Source organism: Globicephala melas, chromosome 11 (genome assembly GCF_963455315.2).
Source record: "Globicephala melas chromosome 11, mGloMel1.2, whole genome shotgun sequence".
Lineage (NCBI taxonomy): Eukaryota > Metazoa > Chordata > Mammalia > Artiodactyla > Delphinidae > Globicephala > Globicephala melas.
Genome location: NC_083324.2, coordinates 42,699,808 through 42,723,065, shown reverse-complemented (window position 1 = coordinate 42,723,065; position 23,258 = coordinate 42,699,808). Strand labels below are relative to the sequence as shown.

The following is a 23,258-nucleotide window of genomic DNA, read 5'->3' as shown; positions in this document are numbered from 1 at the left end:
CCATGGAACAGGATGAATCACAGCTTCCGTGGACATGTCAGTGACACTCTGAATTGGGCTTTAATTTCTCCTATTCAGTCAGCCTCGCACAGATTAGCACTTGGATGTCCAATAGTTGTCTGGTGTGTGTCTGTGTGCTTGTGTCTCCAGCTAGGTTTACCTTCAAAAGGAAAAAGAGGAACCATGTTTTGTTAATTCAACAACACTAGGTGCTTGTTATAAAGAGTTGACTAAAACACAGTCCATTTCCCAAGGACTTCCATTTGGGTGGAGGAGGAAGATATAAAAATAGCTGTGTGTTGAGTGCTTTATTAGGGACACATAGATGGTGTTTGGGGAATAGAAGAGGAAACGTCTACTCTTATGAGGGCGAGGGTGTATCAGGAAAGGCTTCATGGAGGAGGGGATAATTTAAGTGAATAGTAAATAGTGAGTAGGGGTGTCCTCTAGTAATTGAGAACTGGGAGCGTTTGGGGAGGAATATTTTCCAGGCAGAAAGGAGGTCATGTTTATGCAAAGACAGGGAGGCATTGTTTGGGTACTTCCTTAATACTAACTGATTAACTGGAGTCCATTCAATAAGGCATCCTCTTCCTTCTTTCCCAGGTGTGTTATTGTAGTAAATAGACCGTAGGAGGTTTTAATAAAAAGCCATTTTCTGACCAGCAGTAATGAGAGAGAGGTTGGGGGTAGCACTTAGCAGAGAGACACAGCAGGGGTTTCAGGGAACACACAGGAAACCAGTTGGTTTGCTTGGAGGATGCATTTTAAAGGCACATCCGATACTTAGATTCAGAGTTCATTGTCCACCATTTGTCAAATAGGTTAATTGTGAAATATTAGCTGGTGGCCAAGGAGGCACTGCTTGTCAAATACGGGACCAAAATTTTCTTCTTAGTTTCTTGGTTTGCTTAGTGCCCAAGTGCATATAACTCAGTTGTCCCATCTTTAATAAGGATATGCCAATTCTGTTCCTTTGCTTCAAAACTAGGAAGGATTCGTGGATTTTTATGAGTTCAATGTCCTTGGACATATATTCTAGGGAAAAAGCACTGTGTTTTTTAAATTAATTAATTAATTTTTGGCTGTGTTGGGTCTTCGTTGCTGCGCATGGGCTTTCTCTAGTTGCGGTGAGCGGGGGCTACTCTTCGTTGCAGTACGTGGGCTTCTTTTGTTGCGGAGCACGGGCTCTAGGCACGCGGGCTTCAGTAGTTGTGGCTCGCAGGCTCCAGAGTGCAGGCTCAGTAGTTGTGGCGCACGGGCTTAGCTGTCCCGTGGCATCTGGGATCTTTCTGGACAAGGGATGGAACCCGTGTCTCCTGCATTGGCAGGCGGATTCTTAACCACTGTGCCACCAGGGAAGTCCCTAGTGCTGTGGGGGACTTTAATACTGAATTACAGTGATGGTTGTTGAACAGGACTGGGCTCCAAATGATCAAGAAAGCAAATTTCACTTCTGTGGGAGAGGGGGATAGGTCAGGAGAGCTTTAATTGACAAAGTGTCCCAACTTTAGTAATTTAGTAAATAAAAGGAATTAAGGAAGGGGGAAAAATTCAGCATTATGATCAGAGTTTGATAGGAAGTCAGTATTTAGATTTTAGAAGCACTTTCTATGAGGTGAGGACAGAATTGATAACTTGTCTGGTCAAGATCGTGGTCGTGGGAACTAGCCAACCCAGAACACTAACTCTCAAGGGGCTCTGAGCCTCTGAATTAGCTCCTTTCCTCTGGCAACTGTATGCCACACAGTTCCCTCGGAGGAAGATTTTGATGGGAAATGTTTATTGATTTGGAGGAATGGCACTATTCTTCCAGGAAATTAGGCTGCAACTCTCCCTTCAATCTCCCCATTGTTGACTGTTCAACGTTTGCCTCGCGGGATCCTAGAAGCTCATTATATTACAAAGCTCTTATCTCCTCCTTTGCAAAACAAACTCTCACACCCATATAGGCTGGATCTAATGAATTGTCGAGCCTAATTTTCAGAAAATAAGAGCACTCGTTTGTTCAAAAACCCTTTACTAAGCTTGTTCCTGTACTGGTGTACATAACTGTCTACTGAAGTCACAACTTTGCACTGAAGCAGGGAACTTAAGATACCTTTGTCCAGCACCATGGCCAAAGGCTGGCAAACAACTGACCCATCTGGGTGACAATGTTGTCCTCTGACACATCCTTGGCCATGATGACCTATTTGCTGATCTTGAACACCTTGCAATCTCTTTTTGATCTTGGCCCTTTCCTAGGCTGTGTCAAGAATATTCTTTTCCTCTCTTTTCTCCCCATGTATACCTAGAATACCCCGTAGGTCTGTGTCTTTAATTTTCTATGGGAAGGTCACGAGGCTGAGGGCAGGGAGGTGGGAGTGGGGGTGGGGGTGGGGGGGAAGTGTTGGGTTCCAGATTTGCCTGCAGGATGCTCTTCCAGCCTGCCTTCTTTCTTGCTCTTTTGGGGCAATGCCCAGTCTTTCCTAGGCCTCACCTCGGGGAGACACCAGGCTAGCCATGGCAGTGTGTTCCATTTCCAGGCCCCTGGCCGAGACATCTCATTCCCTGATGGGGTCACAGATGATGGAGTCTTTCCTGGAGACTGTCAAAGCCATCGGGGCTCTCTGCTGCTGGGTAGGGATGCAAGCCAGCAAGGCCCCCTCCCTAGGAGTCCACTGCCTCAAACTCCCAGCCCTGGCTTAGGGCGTGGAGAAGATGGACCCCCAACATTGCCCACTGGTGAGCTTGCCGCTGGAGCCATCGAAGTCTCGGTGAGTTTGTGAATGCTCCAGACTCTTTGGGGCTGCTCTCCGGCTAGAGGCCTCAGGCCAAGAAGCCCTGAGTGTCACCCGTGGAAGGATCCTTTAGACATCACTCTGCCCAGCACCTCCCATCTACCCCCATTTTACAGACAAGGCAGGTGAGACCCAGAGGGAGAGATTGGGTTTAACTGAGATCAAACAGGTATTCTGGTTTACTCTGCAGGACGGTGATACAGACTATTTTCCAATTGATATCATTTTTTCCCCCAGAGTTTCTCTGTCCCTACTCACTATCACGGCTTTAGAAATAGGCCTGTTTGCTTCCTGGACGAGTGTGAAAAAAAATTAAAGGTTCTTCTCTTCTTGCCTGTGACTCTGTGAAAACTACCTTGGGCTTGACAATTAAGACTCAGAGAAATCCTGGGAGGGGCCCCGGACAGATCTTAGCAGAAGCAAAGTATCCCTGACTTTAGTTGGAGAAGCAATAACTTGCCAAAATGCACAAATTAGGCAACAGTGACTAACTGGCCAGCACTCTTAATAGAATAATCACAGAGTGTAATGGCAAATCAGGGACTCCTCATTGGATTGGAGCTGTGATTTAATTTAAGCTCTCCCTCCATCTTCAGTAATGACGCTTCTAGTGTTTTTTCTTTTCTTTTCTTTCTTTTTTTTTTTTTTTCCGGTATGCGGGCCTCTCACTGTTGTGGCCTCTCCCGCTGTGGGGCACAGGCTCTGGGCGCGCAGGCTCAGCGACCATGGCTCACGGGCCCAGCTGCTCCGCGGCATGTGGGATCTTCCCGGACCGGGGCATAAACCCGTGTCCCCTGCATTGGCAGGCGGACTCTCAACCACTGTGCCACCAGGGAAGCCCCATTTTGTTTTTTTGTTGTTGTTGTTTTTGGCCCTCTGGCCAGCCCAGGACACACAGTGGTTTACAAACTGACTTGTGAGCTGACCATTATATGGCTCTAGTGACTTGGATAAGTCTTACAGTGTTACCTTAGTTCCATCTCTGACTGGATGCATGGGATTCAGGGTCCCAGCAAGAAACAGATGAACCACTGCAGTGGGCAAGTGGAGAGGGTTTATGGAAGTATTTACAGAGATGTGCGCTGGGCTCAGGAACTAAGAAGGGGCAGTGAGGCGCCGAGGAACTAGCCACAGTGGGAAGCTGTAATAAGCCTAGGCTTAAGGGGTGAGGGGAAGGACCAGAGCCCAGCAAGACCTGCCCCTTTATGTGAGAGGCAGCCTGATGGAAGGTGGCCCAGCCACAGCCCAGCAGGGAAGAAGCCAGCTGGCAGATAGCCAGCTCCTCTCTCCTCCCAGCCTCGGATCTCCTGTCTGTGCCTCCCACTGGCCAAACCTGACCAGAACCAGAGGGTGAGGGTGATGCAGTTTGCTCAGGTCACCCTCCATGGGTACAGAGCAGGGCAGAGATGGTAGAGAGTAGGTCTCCAAAACCTACCAAGAGAATCACCAACCCAAAGTCCTCAAGTCAAAGCCAGGCTTCAGGGTCCTCTTGGAGGTACTTTAACTCTCTAGAAAATGCCTCATTCAGGAAACCGTGTTATTACTCTGTGGATTACCACTTTCCTGGATATTCCAGCCTTGATTCATTTTAGTGAAATTATCTGGCTAGTGCAAGATTAACTCTTTAATCCCTTCCATGTCACATGGACCTGAACATCAGTCACAACTGTGCCATTTACCAAGTGAGTCACCTTTAGCAAGTCCCTTAAATTCTTCAAGCCTCCATGTCTCCCCTTATAAAGACCTTATAAAAAGGTTTCTAAATGGCTGAAGGGTTAAATGGAATCACAAAGTGCCTTCATTTATGTACACATCTGACCAATAACAGCAGTAGATGCTAGAACCTTTTGTTGAGTCCTCATGGTTGAGAAATTTCTAAACTTTCTTTATATGTACTATATACCTATGAGCTTCACCTACAGCAAATGCTCAATAAATACTTGTTGAATTTGGACTCTGAATGGTTAGTGCAGTGCTGAGTCAGCTACAATGGGCCTGGGACTCCCCACATCCAGGGTAAGTGTGTGACTAGAGTTAGGGCCCTGGCACAGAATCCAGACAGAGCTTCCAATAAAGGCCCAGAGAGAGAAGAGTCAAAAGGATTGTGTCAGAAACTAAGAATGGAACAATCAAGACACAACAAATATTCCCTCAGAAAGAGAGAGACCATGTGGAATAGGAAATGGGTCGTATGTTGGGAAGAGAAATGGGCCTCTTAGGAGGGAGGTCAAGGAAGCCTATCATGGAGTAGGAACTCTCTGTAAATGTCATATGCGCAGCCCGGCAGAAGTCCAATAATGACTGCCTGGCCTGATGCCCCTGCAACTCCCACTACCCTTTGGTAGAAACCTCAGAGACCCTTGAGGCAGCCCCCTCCCAACCCTGGTGCCCAGGAACCTGTCTTAGGGAAGGACTCTGCAAAGCCTCAGGTGAGGCCAGGTCATCTGTTAGCTACGAACTCAGGCTCTGGTTGCACCCCAGCTCCGTGTCACACTGTTCCTCACATCTGAGCTCTTACCCCAAGTTCATGGAGTAGCCCCTTTACTCCAAGCATGACTGCAGAGGACCGTAGCTTCACTGGGCAGCTCACAACCACCCAAGAGAGGCCAATAAGAGGCTGAGTGATCTGTTTTTGCCACTGAAGACTTTAGGGGAATGTCTTGACTCTGTTTGTGTCCCAGCAGGCATCTGATGCAGGACAGAAGACTTACTTGACAGCAGAATACTTGAATGAACATTTCCGAACCCAAAGGGCAATGAGTGTTGTCAGTATCATGACCTCTGTCCTCGAGGGTAAGTATTGCTCATTGGAACTTCCACTCACTGTGCCATGAGGAGTCCCCATATGAGCATATGAGCAGGTTTGGGATGCCCCAAACCTGTGTCGAAGAGCACCCATCTCTGTGTCCTGGGATACTCCTCATTTTTATGCCCTTGTCCCCATTACCCTTTATCAGTGTGGTTTTTAAAATGTGGATAAATTTTCAAAAACAATAGAATCCACTGAATGAAATGCTCTAGTTCATTTCTTGTTCAAATTAACATCTGCTTCCTATGTATTCACAAAACTGGATTTTAAAAAGTGATCCAGCAGGCACAGAGAATTTCAAGCTACCACTCAGGTATGCAAGAAATTTAACAGTCTTTAATTTTCAAACATGGAAAAATTGTTCCCATGTGTTTCATGGCAGTGACTTTTATGGTTATAACTTAATTTCTGTCTCAAGCTCATGCTGAACATTAGAAGGCAGTTTAAGTAAATTAATCCTTCAGTTTAACTAAATCCTTGTCAATTCAGGGTTCCATCAATCAGGTGGGAATCCACTCAGCCTCCCCAGGGATGGATCTAAATTCTAACTGCTTACACCAAGCCACAGGGTGGAGGAAGAGAATGGCCACCTGGCACTCAAGTACCAAAGAGCACGGCTATATCCTTCTCACCCTGAGTATAAGACCTGTCTTCTTATCCAGCCTTTCTTCTGCCTCAGGGCATGGAAAACATGGCCTTAGTCATATCTAGTTATTCATCTCCTCTGGACAAATTTAAAATGTCCTGAGCTGGAGGATGGAGAAAGGAGTTTGGATGTTGGTGTGTCCCTGAGAAGGGGCCCTGTGTACTCTCCTCCCAGCCCTGGGCTGAATTCTAACTGCAGGGGAGGGCATGGTGGACAACAGACAACAACAACAAAATGTTTGAGTGATTTGAAAACAGAGCCAACCTGTACCTTACTTTCTAGGTGAAGCTGGAGGCGGCAAGTCTTAGACAGAGACCCTCATGCCTAGTATGACACAGAAACCGTAGGGTAGCATGGGCCAGTAACATGCCTGGGTAGAAAAGAACTGAGGCAGCCTCAAAGGGTGCTCTGTGGCCCCAGCATGACAGGAGAGTATCTGGATGATCACCTTGTTCCCATTGAAGGCTGCAGAAGGAGATGAGTGAGAGGCAAAGACGGAACAGCCATCTCCATGGCTCTCCCACCAGCGACAACCAAATGGGAACATTGATGACTCAAGTGAAATACACTTGGCAATGACTTAGGACCAGCTCAACCCTCCACCAACCTTCAGCTCCCCAGAACTCAGACACAACTTCAAATAATGAAGTAGTAGCAGACGTTGAGTTAACCAAAACGAAGTCCCCTGGTTGGAGACTTGAAGTATAAATTGAATTCAGTTACGGGAGAGAAAACCCCGTAAGCTACATTTCTTGCATAACTGAGTTTGTGTTTTGAGAAATGTGTACATAACAACAGTGTTGTTGTTATTTTTGCTCATGGATAACTATTTAATAATTACTCATCAGCAGAGAGTGAGGATTAGAGAGGTGGAGGAGGAGGGAGAGGTTGGAGGAGAGGGAAGGTAGAGAGAAATGCTGGTCTGGAAGATTGAAGGAATGAAATGGAGAAACACAGGGCAGTGACAAGCTGGGACCAGTCAGCGTGGTTGTGGATTTTTCCCAACCAGGTTCAGTTGGTTGGGCGCAGGTACAGAGTCATCTCCATGTTGGGTTTATTCAGAGTTGGGGTTTTGCCAGGCAAGTACAATGGAGGGGGGAGAGGGCAAGGGAACTGAGGTGTCTGCAAGGGAGTATAAAGGGGGTGGACATGAAATGTAAGCTGGGTAAGTTGAGAAGCAAAGACATGCATGACCTTTGCGATGGATGGTTAAAAAGTGTACGGCCCATGGTTTGGAGGACTGAATGGGGACAGAGGCTGGGTTGTACTTGCTAGACTACAGGGGCTCAAAAAGGAGGAAAAGGGTGAGTGCTGAAGTGGAGATGGGAGGTGTTATAAGGTGTTATAATGGGAGTTATAAGTAATGACAAGGTCTAGAAGCTGGCCATGGGGTGGGGGTCTGAGTCCATGCCCGGCTGAGAGCTGTCATTGACCACACCTGTGATGCAGAACTCGAGGAGTCTAAACAGAGGTGCCCACCCTGCTTGACCAGCTTGGCTCAGAAGTATCTGATCTGGGATTGCTGCCCCACGTGGGTGAAGCTTAAGACCCTTCTCTTCATGATTGTGACGGACCCCTTTGCAGAGCTCACAATCACCCTGTGCATCGTGGTGAACACCATCTTCATGGCCATGGAGCACTACGGCATGAGTCCCGCTTTCGAAGCCATGCTTCAGATTGGCAACATTGTGAGTGCCCTGGCAGCCACTGCCTGTGCTGTCAGATCTGTGGGGCTCTGGGTGGGGTAGCAGCATGCCCTCATTCACTGGAGTGTTGATCTTGCTGGCTGAGAGCAGTGCGGGAGATGTGTAGACACTTAGTGCAGGAAGTCAAGTCTGGAGGACCAGGCTGAGCTGCTGGGAATTGCTTTGGGATGAATGAGCACAGGGAAGTGGACAGAGAGAGCCCTGACCTAGGGGCAGCTAGCCTCCCCTTTGCAGAACTTAGGACAGCCACCTGAATTCTCAGCATTGCAGCTGCCACTACCTCGAAATGATGATAAATGCCACTTTCCCATCTAAAGACAACCTATGGACTTGCAAATTTCCTTCCAATTTTATTGCTTTTGTGACTGCAAAACACAGTGTCTGTGGTTTTTCAACGCTGTCATTTAAGTGCAGAAGAGTGGGGGAGGGAGGAGAAGATAATGAGAGAGAGGGAACCTGGGATCATGCTTGCTGTTATCACAAAAGTGTCAGGGAGTCAGAACTTTTTTAAAAATCTGGTTCAGACAGGACTTTCCTTTAAATTTTCCTCCATAACTTTGTAGTATAATTTTCTTTGAACAGCACAAAGTCCTTACTGGATTTCCCTACATGCTGAGTAAAGTGTCAGACTCAGAGGAGAACTGTCCTCAGCCTGTGCCCCACAGGAACAGTAATGATAGCCAACTTTATTTGATCACCTACTCAAGACCAGACATGGCCTCAGATGCTTCTCATGGGTTATCTCATGTTATTGTCACAAAACCCCAATATGGTAGGTACTATTATTATGCCCCGTCACAGATGGAAAAACGGAGGCACAGGAGGTTAACTAATTTGCCCAGGGTGCTAGAGGTGAGTAAGTGACAGCATCAAGATTTGAACCCAGGCCAACTGGCTCTGAAGCTCACACCTCTCAACTCCTGGGTGCTAAACCCCATCACAGGACGTGCTAGTGTGTGTGTGTGTATGTGTGTGCGCACATGCACACAAGAAAAGCAGAAGCTGTGAAGGTCAGGGTCCTGCCTCCATGTCCACACCACTGTCCACTCCACTGCAGGTGGCTTTCTAGTTCCACCAGGACCATACAGCTCTTCTAACTCCTTGTAGGCTGCAGACTTAGGTGGAAGGAGGGGTCCCAGAGGAAATGTGACTGCTCTTCTCTAGAAATCTCCCCCTTTCCCAGAATCCAGGGATGTGAAAATGATGCCAGTAGGTTCTGGGATACTGTGGAGCCAGCATGCCTTACGTTTCAGCAGCACCTAGGCTAAGAAGACACATGCTATGTAAAGTTGATACGAAAAGGGGAAATGGAAAGAGAAGGGAGAGCTTATTGCCAAGAAGTCATCATAGACCCCAAAGGGTCAGACGGAAGAGACCTCTGAGCCCGCACCTTGTTTTACAGTTGGAGAAGCTGAGGCAAGAAAGACCAAAGGCCTTTACCACTGTGACAGAGCCCAGTGCCATTTTTTAAAAAGAAAGAAAGGCAGGCACTGTGTGGTGCTAATGATGAGTCAGGTGCTTTATAAGTGTTTTCTCAGCGTCACAAAACGCTATGAGGTTATCACCACCCTCGCAGCACAAAAGAGAGCCTTAAGACTCAGAGAGGTTCAGTATCCTGCCCAAGGTAGCACAGGTGGGGAAGGTGGAGCCAGAGGTGACCCAGGTCTCTCTAGAGCACAGGACCTGATCGCCCCACCCCCACACCACGCTGACTTGCCTACAAAGGGCACTCAGTAGATGCTCTTTGCATCTCACAGTTGCCATCTTGTGGCATCGGTCAAGTCCCTTAAACTCTCAGCCACTTCCTTCTCTGTAAAAGGGATGTAACTACCTCTGTTTCCCAGGCTGGCGAGAAGCTCTGATGAGGGCAAATGAGAAAAACACCTAACTCTGATCTTTGGTTTCTTCCTTACCTGTCACCCTTCCCTGCTGGTTGTTGTGTGACCCAAGCCTGGCCCTGACCTCTCTAAATGTCAGAATTCTATCCTGTTTAAGACCATTAAAGATACTCAGAGCTGAAAGAATCTTAGAGACAATGTATTATTATTGTTCTTACTAATAGCTATTATTGATTAATGAAGTACTGTCTGCCAGGACCTTTGCTAAGAATTGCGTATGCATTATCTCACTTAAAGCCCATTATACAGATGAGGAAATTGAGGTAGAGAGGGTGCACTCCTTGTCCAAGCTTATACAAGCTAGGAATGGCTGAGTTGACTTTTTTCTCTGGGTCTGTGTTGCCCCACGATCCCTGCTTTTAAACTACTGAACCAGATTGACTTCTCATTTACATAACTATATAATAATTATTATCCTAATGATTATCCACTTACTCCATGTCCAACACCATTCAAACGGAAACACTGAAGCATGGAAACACTAATGTGTATTCCCTGAGCACTGATCCAGAGATTTCTCTCTGCTGCCACACTGAGTGTTCCCATCCCCAATCCGTCAGGAGCCTGCAGATAATATAGAAACAGAATAAAAACGAGGTAAAGGGATTTGCCACTTTATAAACACGACATTTCCCCCCTGCTCTATTTGTCATTGTCACCCGACCCCACAGACCCTGCTGAGATGGATCCCTGTTTCTGTCCGCAGGTCTTTACCGTGTTTTTTACTGCTGAAATGGTCTTCAAAATCATAGCGTTCGATCCCTACTATTACTTCCAGAAGAAGTGGAACATCTTTGATTGCATCATCGTCACAGTGAGCCTGATAGAGCTGGGTGCGGTCAGGAAGGGGAGCCTGACAGTGCTGCGGACCTTCCGCCTGGTAATGTACTCTTTTGGCAACTTGGGGAACCTCCACGTGGACATCCAAGGAGGCTCCCCGCTGGAAACGGACTCTGTCCTTTGGGGACCCCACCAGCCAGCTCCCTCTTCCTCTTCATTCCCTGTGGGAGGAGGCAGGGCATGGCTCCTGGGAGCCAGAGACGTGGTGCTTTGCACTTACTCAAAGTGGGGGTGTGCCCTTTCCTCTCTGGGCCTGGCTCCCCTCATCTGCGCTAAGAGGAGACTTCCTAGCACCCTCTTGTTCTCTTACCAAATAACAGTAAATGATAATCATAGCAACTACTCTTTCTTGAGTTCTGACAATACATGAAGCACAGAGCTAAACCCCTGACATAACACATCTCATTTTATGCTTACATCACCCTGAGAGAGTTGCTTTTACTATCACCACAGATAGATGAGGGAAACTGAGACAGAGTGGTTAAATGATGGCCCAAAGTCTCCCTGCTGCTGAGTGAGCCTCAGACCTGCATTTCAAAGCCAGGCTGCCTGACTCCAGAGACCCAGCTCTGATCATCCTCTGATTCCCTTGGTCCCCAAACCACAGCCCCAATATCTCACCCACCTCAAAAACTGCCTCCTACTAGCCTCCCGTCCTGGCTCTTCTCCCAACTCAGCTCCAGGACGCCTTCTGCAGGATGTGTTCCCTTATTCTTAACAAAAGAGATGTCCCCCTGATGTCTGTGTCTGTAAGGCAAGTCACCCACCTTGTTTTATTTCTTCAAGAATATCGTGGCCCCTGCACTTCATTTTAGAATCAATTTGACAAGTTACATACCCACCTACACACAAAATTGTTGGGTTTGGGGGTTTTTTTTCTATTAGGACTGCAGTAATTTATAGATCAGTTTGGGAAGAAATATAACCTTTATGTTATGTAGTCTTCTGATCCACAAAAATGGCACACAATCTATTTATTTCAGTCTTTCAATAGTTTTATAATTTCTCCATAAGGGACTTCCTGCATATCTTTTGCTAGATTTATTCCTAGATATTCCCTAGTTCATTACACTATTTCAAATGAAACCTCTTTTTAAATGTTCTTTTCTGGGGTTTGGGTTGTTTTTTTTTTGTTTGTTTTGTTTTTTTGCTAGCACTTTGCTATTTAATATTTTTGGATCCAGATAGCTCTGTTATTAATTCTCATGACTTATCTATGCAATCTTTTAAATTTGTTAACAGAATCATATCATATGCAAATGATGAGTTTTGTTTCTTCTTTTCTAATCCTTATACCATTTGGTTCTTTTTATTACATTTCTGTGCTGGTTAGGACATCCAGTACACTGTAGAAAAGATGTGTTAATAGCCACATTTTTGCTGTTTTCCTGATCTCAGAGAAAATGCTTTCAGTATTTCAGCAAGTCTGATATTTGTGGCAGGTTTTTTAAGAAGATTTTTTTAAAAACTCTTTTATCAGTTTAGGAAGTTCTCTTTTTTGTTTGTTTGTTTTTGTTTTTGTTTTTTTGCGGTACGCGGGCCTCTCACTGTTGTGGCCTCTCCCGTTGCGGAGCACAGGCTCCGGACGCGCAGGCTCAGCGGCCATGGCTTACGGGCCCAGCCGCTCCGCGGCATGTGGGATCCTCCCGGACCGGGGCACGAACCCGTGTCCCCTGCATCGGCAGGCGGACTCTCAACCACTGCGCCACCAGGGAAATCCGGAAGTTCTCTTTTGTTAAGAATATTAATCATGAACGGATGTTTAATTTTATCAGACAATTGTTCTGCATGATTAAGATAATCACATGATTTTCTCTAATCTGTTAAAGCAGTGAATTATACTAATTGATTTTCTAATGTTAAATAAACTTTGCATTCCTGGGATAAACCCAACTTGATCGTGATACACTTTTTATACATTGGAAGATTCAGTTTGCTAATAATTAGAAAAATATTTTGCCTCCATATTGATCAGTAATATTTGGCCTGTAATTTTCCTTACTTGCATTGTCCTTGCTAGGTTTTAGTATCTAGGCATAAAGGTTATGCTAATCTCCGTAAAAAGAAGTGAGGAATATTCCTCTTCTTCTACACCCAATCTTTGGGTAAGACTGGAATTACTGTTTCTTGTAAGTTTGGTAGAATTCACTAATTAAGCCATCTGCAAGTCAAGATTTTTCTTTACTGATTTAATTTTCTTAATGGCTGTGAAACTACTCAGATTTTCAATTTCTCGAATTGGTTTTGGTAAGTTATTATTTTTCTAAAAAAATTTGCTTCTTATCTAAATTTTTAATTTTATTGACACTAAGTTGTATATGCTATGCTGTTACATTTTAATGCTCCATATCACATGTACTTATGTTATCCTTTTCTTTCTTTAAAAATAGTCATTTGTGCTTTCTTTTATCTATTTTTATTAGTCTTGCCAAAGATCGTCAATTTAATGTCTTTTCAAAGAACCATCTATTAGCTTGTCGATCCTCTCTACTTCATTGGTGTTTTCTATTTCAATTAATCCTGCATCTTATCTTAATTGCAGCTTACATTCCACATATTTTATTCTTTACTAACTTCTTAGGTTGGAATTTTCAGCCTATTTCCTTTTCCAATATATTCATTGAAGACTTCAATTTCCTTCTAAGAACTGCTTTAATATGTAGATTTTTCCTTATTTTATTTATTTATTTTTTAAACTTATTTATTTATTTATTTATTTTTGGCTGAATTGGGTCTTTGTTGCTATGCGCAGGTTTCCTCTAGTTGCGGCGAGTGGGGGCTACTCTTCGTCGTGGTGTGTGGGCTTCTTATTGCGGTGGCTTCTCTTGTTGCGGAGCACAGGCTCTAGGCGTGCGGGCTTCAGTAGTTGTGGCTCGTGGGCTCTAGAGCGCAGGCTCAGTAGCTGCAGCGCACAGGCTTAGTTGCTCCACAGCACGTGGGATCCTTCCAGACCAGGGCTCGAGCCCGTGTCCCCTGCATTGGCAGGCGGATTCTTAACCACTGTGCCACCAGGAAAGCCCCAGAATTTTCCTTATTGTTTGGTTCTAAATATTTCCTAATTTCAAATTTGATTTATTCTTTGACTCAAAGGCTAATTAGAAGCATGGTTCTTAATTTTGAAATGTATGTGGTATTTCTAGTTATCTTTATGCCATTGAGTTCTAGCTTAATTGTATTATACTCAGAAAACATACACTGTATGATTTTAATGCTTTGAAATTTATTGATAATCTCATTTTGGCTCAGTATAGTGAAAATATTCCTTATGCACTTGAAAAGAATGCGTCTTCTGCAGTTGTATGGTGCAATACTCTGCATATATATCCATTGGGTAGAGAAAGTTCATTGTGTAGTCCAGATATTCTATATCCCTGCTTATTTTAGCAATTACTGAGATGGTAGTGTATAAAAATATCTTTCACTATGATTACGGCGTGATGTTTCTCCTTACGGTTCTATCTGGAGGCTATGTTATTAAATGCATACATATTTTAAGTTATTATATCTTCCCAGTGGAGCGAAACTTTTATCAGTGAGAATTGACCTTGTTCATCCCTAGAAATGCTTTTTGCCTTAAAAGTCTCTTTTGCCTGTAGTAATTAACCAACTCTGTTTTCTTTTAGTTTGGAATTTGCCTGATATATCTCTATCTATCCTTTTACTTCCAGCCTTTGCATATCTTTAAGGTTGTTATATGTCTACTGTAAATAGTATGCAGTCAGATTTTGGATTCTTATTCAATCCACTCTTTGTCTTCTAACCAAAGCATTTAGTCTACTTATTTTATTGTGAATACTGATAATATTTGGATGTGTGTCTATCATTATATTCTCGGTTTTCTATTTGTTTCCTCTGTTGTAGCATTTTTGTTCTCTCTCTTCTTGATTTATTTTGGACTGTTTGTTTTTCCTTGTTCCATTTTCCTCCTTTATTGGTTTGGAAACTAAATACTCTGTTTCTATTCTTTGAGTGGTTACCTTAGAAATGACAGCATGTATTGTTAACTTAAAGTCAAAAGTTAGCTAAAATCTTTACTTTTCAGGACAACTTTTTATTCCAGTTACCCCTTCCCAACTTACTATCGTGTTAATTATTTTAATTTTATCTTGTTTTTAAAAGCTATATGACTTAATTGATGATAAATAATTCCAGATTTGTACAAACACTTCTGAAAATTCAGTAGCTTAGCCCAATAAAGGTTTATTCCTCACTCATGTCATAGTCTGATGGAAGCCAGTCAGCTCTAGGTGGGACTCCTTCTAGAAGTGACTGTGCCATATCTGAAGGCCTGTACAACCTTCAAAGCTTGCCTCCTGCTTGTGGAAAGATGGCAAAGTTTACACAGTCAAAGGCTTTTTTAGTCAGGGCTCATGGTTTCTTTTGCAATACAATTCCTTCAAAACTTAGATGGTTTCAGACCTCTGTGTGTGTTATACATCCAGAGTGCTTTCTATGACAAAGTTCTCAGTTCTGCTTTGTTTCTTTGCTCTCTTGTCCTCCTGCCTCTCTCTGCCTCAAATGGTGGCTACGCCATTAATAGCATCTTTACTAAGATGTGCTTCATTTCATTGAAAAATTTAACTGGTCTTGAACTCATAAAGACTTAATCTCATTGCTCACTCTTTGAGATCTAAAGCAATGTACTTCCCTAAACCTTCAAGACTCTAAACTTCTGGATTATTTTATTTTATTTAAGTATAGTGATTTGCAATGTTGTGTTAATTTCTGCTGTACAGAAAAGTGACTCAGTTATACATTAAACTTCTGGATTCTATTTCCTTTTATTTCTTATCAATCAACCAAATATTCCCTGAACTCATCTCTTTCTTGTAATGTCTTGACAAACGTAACCAACTACAACTGACACATGATACTAAGGTTCTGTTTTACAGACCCTTTGCCTAGTGCTACTGGTTCATGATCTGCCCCAGAATTATTGCAGACCATCGTTTTGCCCCTGCAACACAGATCAACACTTTCCAAGGATTCTTCTATCAGTTTCCTTGTTGTACACCACGTGATCACTAAGCCAGTGCCACATATCCAATGTGTTGAAATGGCTCTCTGCAATGTACCAATTTCTACATTACTCAAGAGAAGTACAACTAGTTGTAATGACAATCTCTAAATCTGTGAGTTAACGTAATAGAGGTTTATGTTTACAGCATATTCAGTGCTGGTTGGGAAACTCTCCTGGTTTGTCTGCTCCAAGTAGTGACTCAGTGACTCAGGATGGTGTGATGTCACCACCATCTTCAATGGGTGGCCTCCGTGGTGGCCATAGGAGGGGAAGAGAAAGTGCATGATGTTTTATGGCTCTGCCTGAAAGTAGTGTACATTACTTCTGTCTCTATCTCCATTCCATCAGCCAGAACCCAATAATATGACCTCAACTATTTGCAAGTAAAGTGGGAAAACAGTCTTCCTTTGTGTCTGAGAGGAGTAAAAGTGAATGGTGACCATATAGCCAGTCTCTGCCCTACCCCGTGAAACTTTACTGTTGTGTCCATTCAATGTTTGTTTTGATTCACTCTCATACTTAGCGCTTCCTTGCTGTTTATCCATTCTTGCACATAATACGTTCCTTCTGGGATCACTTTCTTTCCGCCTGAAGTGCATCATTTAGAATTTCTTTCAGTGAGTGCCTTCTGGCAGTAACCTCTCTCAGTTTTATCTAAAATTTGCCGTTCAATTTGCCCTTATCTTTTTTTTTCTTTTTAATTTGGTTGTGCCGGGTCTTAGTTGCGGCAGGAGGGCTCCTTAGTTGTAGCTCGCTGTCTCCTTGGTTGTGGCATGAGAACTCTTGGTTGTGGCATGAGAACTCTTATTTGTGGCATGCATGTGGGATTTGGTTCCCTGACCAGGGATCGAACCCGGGCCCCTGCATTGGGAGCACAGAGTCTTAGACACTGCGCCACCAGGGAAGTCCCATGCCCCTGTCTTGAGAGATATTTCTTATGGGATCTCGCCTTAATGGTGGGAGAAATTCCTGTTATACTGTCTACCTTAGGCAGCCCTGAGATGTGTTTCCTGATTGCTGTGCCTCATGAGACCATTAAAACTTATGCTCAGATTCATCAGTTTTGCAAATGTCTTCAGAGAAAAGCTGACTTCAGCAATCTGTTTATATCTCTGAATTCCCGTAGTTATTTAATTTTTGGCTAAAGAATTACTTACTTTATTGACAGATCATTAATGCACTTAAGATTTTATTATCTAGCATTTTTAGTAACTTTTTGATGGAAAGGGGAACCCAAGGGGGACCCAATATAGTCTACCATATTAGTCCATCTTCTGATATTCTTCACAAGTTCGAGGCCCATTTCATCACCAAGTGGTGACCTCCTCAGTAGAGGGCAGATGTTAGACTTACCTTGCATTCTATTCCAAAAGTAAAGCATCCTCATTAAAGTAAGTTCCAGATTAGATCTAAGGTGAACACAGACCGCCTCCATCACAAAGAAAAATATGTATGGAGCTTCCTGCATAAGAGGATTAAACCTTGGAACTTATTGCTGTGTTGGGTGATAAAACTGCTGCTACTGTGTCCAGCACAGCATCCCAGCTCCTTGGCCAGTGCCTGGCTCTTAGTAAGGGCTCCATAAATACCCCATGACAGCTGAGCTCACATATTTCTTTCTAACAAATTAGAGAACCACACAAATGTATTTTTTAAATGTTTAGGCATCTTTATGCATGGTGCTTTTGTTCTCCTGTGGGACTTAGCACATTTGGGTTTACAGTGAAGACTTTCTGGGTCTTTGCCTTATCTCTGCAACTAAACCATTAGTTCCATGAGGACAGGAGTCCACAGACTTCTCTCCATATACCTCACAGGCTAGTACAGTGCTATGTATGTGCATGGCTGGTGTCCAACAAAGTAGGTAGATTGGTTGGTCAATTAAATAAACATATGAATCCCAGGTTCATGAAATCACAGATACTTGCCATTTCAGAGATGGTGGGGGTAAAAGATGTTGTCCAAGGCCTCAGGATGAGAAATGCCCCAAGATGATGGGTAGCCAATACCTCTCAAATGCAGTGGGTTGTGCCCTACCTGCAGGAAGCTAGGCTCTCTTCAGGTCAAAGGTGGGCTCTTCTCACACATTTATGAGCTCCATCATACCCCACTCCACCCCATAGAATAGATCTACATCCAGGAGGCTTGTGGCTATAGAACAGAGTACACGTCACACGACCAACACCCCAATATGAGACCCCTGACTTTGCCACAGTCAGTGGAGCACATTAGTAGTACATAGGGACCATATAGAGTTGGTCATATTTTTGAGTAACTGGTGACATACGAAGAAAGGTCTTTGAAAGCAGCTTCCCGGGATCAACCCACATTGATGGAATGAGCTACCTTGTGCTTTTTTTTGTTTCTGGCCAAGACTTGAGATGAAAGGTGATGGAAGCAGCCACCAGGACCTGACACGGTCTCTGTTTCTCTGCAGCTGCGGGTCTTCAAGCTGGCCAAGTCATGGCCGACCTTAAACACGCTCATCAAGATCATCGGCAACTCGGTGGGGGCTCTGGGGAACCTCACCATCATCCTGGCCATCATTGTCTTCGTCTTTGCTCTGGTTGGCAAGCAGCTCCTCGGGGACAACTACCGTGACAACCGGCGCAAAATCTCAGCACCTAACGAAGAATGGCCACGCTGGCACATGCACGACTTCTTCCACTCCTTCCTCATCGTCTTCCGGATCCTCTGTGGAGAGTGGATTGAGAACATGTGGGCCTGCATGGAAGTCGGCCAGAAGTCCATCTGCCTCATCCTTTTCTTGACGGTTATGGTGCTGGGCAACCTGGTGGTGAGTGCATGGGCAATGCAGGAGACTTCCATATTATCCTAGAAAGTTTGACATTGCACATGTCTTGCCCACATTGTACCTCCCTGACTGAAAAGTCTTCACACTTTTCCAAGTTGTACGGGACACATAAGAAATATCTGTTGGGAAGCAGCTGGAATAAGCCCATATGACAGAGCAGGAAAGACCTGATGTAGAATCCCAGCTCCACCTCTAGTAAAGTTGGGTGACCCAGCACAAGAGACAATCTCCCAAGCTTTAATTTCCTTAAAATCAAGAAAATAGTGCTTACTTATGGGCTTACTGGGAGAATTAAATTACAGGAACAACATACACAAATTGCCTAGTGCAGTTTCTGGGCCAAGGCAGGAAGTCAATAAATGGTAGCTGTTAGCTGTTGAAGGAAAATTTCCCTTCCCCATTCTAGGGTTCTCAGAAGGTATTCCTGTCGGGGGTGGGGGGGAGTAGAGTTACATAGGTTCTAGCTAGGAGCAGGAGGGGAGGCACAATGGGACAAGAGGAAGGAGAGGAGCTGGATCCTGGACAATATCCAATGCCATGACAATAACAAAATCCACTCTCAGGTTTGCGGGGAGCCCCTCTGGAGGCCTTTCTCCCAATTGGCCCCAGCACCCCTTCTCTGGCCCAGTCTGGCTCCTTGTCCTCAGTTGTCTCCACTCCCTCAAGTTCTGGGTGCCTTTGCTCTCCCAGCCTTGACCAGGGTGAGGGGAGGGTGTTATTTTTAGGAACCCCTTTTTTTTTTAATTGAAGTATAGTTGATTTACCATATTGTGTTAGTTTCAGATGTACAGAATAGCGATTTGGTTTTTTTCCATTATAGATGATTACAAGATGTTGAGTATAATTCCATGTGCTATACTGTAAATCTTTGTTGCTTATCTATTTTATGTATAGTAGTTTGTATCTGTTAATCTTATACTCCTAATTTATCCCTCTCCCCTACCTTTCCCCTTTGGTAACCATAAGTTTGTTTTCTATGTCTGTGAGTCTGTTTCTGTTTTGTATATAAATTCATTTGTATTATTTTTTAGATTCCACACATAAGTGATATCATATAGTAATTTTCTTTCTCTGTCTGACTTATTTCACTAAGCATTATATTCTCTAGGTCCATCCATGTTGTTGCAAATGGCAGTATTTCATTCTTTTTTATGGCTGAGTAATATTCCATTGTATATATGTACCACATCTTCTTAAGCTGGTCGTCTATTGATGGGCACTTGGGCTGCTTCCATGTCTTGCAGGAGCCCCTTTCTTATTGCCTTGGAAGTCAACCAACTTGAATTCTTTTCCCATAAGAGTTTTACAGATAAGAGAAAGCTAAACCAAGAGAGAGGATGAAAAAACAAATCCAGACTCTTCAAGGTCTTTCCCAACAGGGTCCCTGAGCCAGAGGTGCCTTCTGCCTGCTCTCCCGAGTAGGGGGCTGGGCAAAACTCCTTTCTTCCAGGCTGAGTTCCCCATCCCTGCAGTGTCACAGAGGCCCCTGACCCTGAGGCAGGAAGTTTGCCTTTCCGAGCACTTTTATATCCTCGTGCCATTTCCTCTTCACAACCACTCTGACAGGTAGGGGGTCCTGAAGGACACGAAGTTGGAAGCAGAGAGGAGATGTGCCCAGGATTCCAGAGTGAGCAATAGAAACCACGGTATGGCTGACGAGGGTGGTCCTGGGCAGGCCCATGCCTGCTCCTCTCTGTTGTCCCTGAATGTCCCTTTGCTCAGCAGGGGTGACCCTCCTCTATGGTGGGGAATGTACTTCCAAGCCTTGTCCACGTGAAGCAAGTTGCTTGGGGCATCCCCGAGGCTCCTCTCAGTTGCTGTCAGAATGTCTGTTCCCCCAAGAAGGAAAGCATCTTGGGTGGGCAGGGAGAGGCCCCAGTGTGCCTGTCCTGCCACCCAGCTGCTGACCTGGTGGGCCACGGAGGGGGTCAGCTCATCGATTGAGTGATCTTCCTTTCCTTCTCTCCAGGTGCTTAACCTGTTCATTGCCCTGCTGCTGAACTCCTTCAGCACCGACAACCTCACAGCCCCAGAGGACGACGGGGAGGTGAACAACCTGCAGGTGGCCCTAGCGAGGATCCAGGTGTTAGGCCGGCGCATCAAGAAGGCCATTTGCAGCTTCCTCAACTGGCCCTTCTTGCTCCCCCGGCCCAAGGCAGAGCCCCAGCTGGTGGTGAAACTCCCACTCTCCACCTCCAAAGCTGAGAACCACATTACTGCTGACACGGCTGCGGGGAGCCCTGGAGGGCTCCTGGCTCCCGGAGGCCCCAGGGATGACCACAGTGACTTCATCACCAATCCTAACATATGGGTCTCTGTGCCCATTGCCGAGGGCGAGTCTGACCTCGATGACTTGGAGGATGATGGTGAGGAGGATGCTCAGAGCACCCAGCAGGAAGTGATCCCCCAAGGGCAGGTGAGAGTTCTCCCATGGGACAGCCACAGGAAGCAGGGTGGGGACTTAGGGCTGGAGTGACAAGGGGCAGTAGGGAAATTTTGATGAAGAGGTTTTCCAACCTCAGGGCTGGCGCAGCCTTGAAGAGCCCCAGGCAAGCCCGGCATGAGACCCCTTCACATAGGAAGCACAGGCCATGCCAAGCTTTCTGGAGGAGGTGACATTTAATCAGAGCCTGGAAGAAAGGGTCAGAATTCACCAGGCAAGCAGGGAGCAGGGGCATTGCTTGAGCCCCAGGCCACTTGCAGTTGCTTGAAATTGTCTTTCATATAGCTGCCCCATTTGCTCCACCCAACCCAGTCTCTGTGCAGGAGGTGCTAATAAGATTGCTCTAAGAACAGGATGTTGTCCAAGAGCAAGTCTCGTCTCATCTTCGCCAGCAGCCTAAAAAGTCCTGATCATTATGTGACTCATTCATCCAGCTTTTCCCGACAGGGGATGTCACAGGGAAATGACACTTGTTCCTTTGGCACCAAAGAATTTGAAGCATATTTTTGGGTAATATATATATATTTTAAAATACTTTACATAGTTCCTTTCTACCTTAAGCTGATAAATCAACCCTCGTTAACCTCTTCTCAACGACTCAGGGCATGCACGTCTCCACAATGTAGGAAGGCAGGGGTCCCTGTGGGACCCGGGGACAGAGCGCTGCTGGCCAGGCCACTAAGTGACCTCAGACAGCTGTGCTTTGAGTCTGTAGCTCTTCCCTAGCCTCCGTCCCTCGCAGCTGTCACTGCTCTTGTGTTCCAGCAGCTGCTGTTATCAGCTGCCATATTTTACATGCCTTTGTCTGGGTGACAGCCGAGGGCAGGGCGTCACCATCCCCAGAGTAAAGGACATAAACTCTGTGATGCTGTCTCCACTCAGAGTCATTTTCAATTACTTTGGGGGGTTCTTGGGGTCTCCAGAGGGCAAAGTTCACTACCACTCTGACCCCTGGACAAGTGATAATGATCATGGCTAACATCTGTGGAGCCAAGCACTGCTTGCGAAGTGCTTCATAAGTATGAACATATTTAGTCATCAAAATAACCAAATGAAGTAGATCTTGCCTTCTCAAGTTTTCAGATGGGAAAAATGAAAATAAGAGAGGTTAGGTAAATTGCCTAGTGTCACACAACTTGTAAGTAATGACACCAGATATTACACACAGATCTATCTGGCTGTATGTATGTATGTTCGTTGCATATATTAGGTCCTTGGCTCTGGCAGATGACTCTTCAAAGTTAGAATTGCTTAGCTGAGGGTGGGCACAGGTACCCAAGTTGGGGCTTTCTCTCACCAGCAGGAGCAGCGACAACAAGTCGGGAGATATGAGGACCACCTGCCACCCAGGAGCTCAGGTTCTGGAATGTCCTCTGAGGACCTGGCTCCACACCTAGGTGAGAAGTTGAAAGACGAGGCTCCTGCTCAGGGCCCTACAGAGGTAGGTATGTGAGCTTCCTGGAGAGGTTAAACAGCCTGCCAGACAATGACCAGTGGGATGGAGGGGACTGGAGGATAGGGCTGGGCGTGGGGTATTCCAGACTACGCTCAACTGTGGAGGCTCATGTCTCATCTTGGGAATTTTTAAAGTCCTTCCAAACCTGTGGGCTAATCAGCATGATTTCACCGGGAAGAATGAGGTTCCATAGACTGGGGGACCGAGGACCTGTTCCTCAACCTCTCTGAGCCTCCGTGTCTCCATCTGGGAAGCTAAGTGGTAATGGCTACTTGGTAGGATTCTTTTGAAGCTTCAATGAGATGCTGCTTGTCAAATGTTTAGCTCCTGCCTGAAATGGAGTAAGTGCCCAGAAAATGACAGCCAAGAAAAAAGGAAACAAAAGACAGTGCACAGAGAAAGTTAAGTATCTTTCAGAGCCAGCAGATAAAAGTCGGAGTTGCTGTGGGTGAGGAAGTCTTCCCTGTGACCATCTCCCACCTCCCACCCCCGCTTTCTGTTGTCCACACTGTCTTCTTGGGCCAAAAGCAGACTGGTGCCGGGGAGAGGCTATCTGTACTGAGCGCTGTACTGACAGACTTACATAGACTGAGCAGGAAGAAGATCTTATAAGAGGTAAAAATAAACTTGGTGTTTTCATTACAAATCTTTAAAGAAAACAAGCTACATTGAAAGAGGTATCTCTAAAGATTTAGCGTCTGTAATAGCACTGTATTAAATGCAAGAAGTTAACTTGACACCTAGCCACTGAGTGCCGATGGTGACAGGCACCGGGTAAGCAAAGATAAGGAAGACATAATTCATCCCAAATTTATCAAGCCCATCAGCTTGAGGAGTGCCAG

General features: G+C 45.2%; 1 protein-coding gene across 1 annotated transcript in view; it reads left to right on the top strand.

The window, feature by feature from the left end:
* SCN10A (sodium voltage-gated channel alpha subunit 10) overlaps positions 1 to 23,258 on the top strand; it is an 88,061-nt gene that overhangs the window by 42,629 nt on the left and 22,174 nt on the right. The window contains exons 13-18 of the mRNA XM_060307229.1: positions 5,468 to 5,576; positions 7,688 to 7,926; positions 10,549 to 10,722; positions 18,140 to 18,499; positions 20,487 to 20,933; positions 22,261 to 22,401. Of these exons, the coding sequence (XP_060163212.1) occupies positions 5,468 to 5,576; positions 7,688 to 7,926; positions 10,549 to 10,722; positions 18,140 to 18,499; positions 20,487 to 20,933; positions 22,261 to 22,401 (1,470 nt within the window). The remainder of the gene's footprint in view (positions 1 to 5,467; positions 5,577 to 7,687; positions 7,927 to 10,548; positions 10,723 to 18,139; positions 18,500 to 20,486; positions 20,934 to 22,260; positions 22,402 to 23,258) is intronic.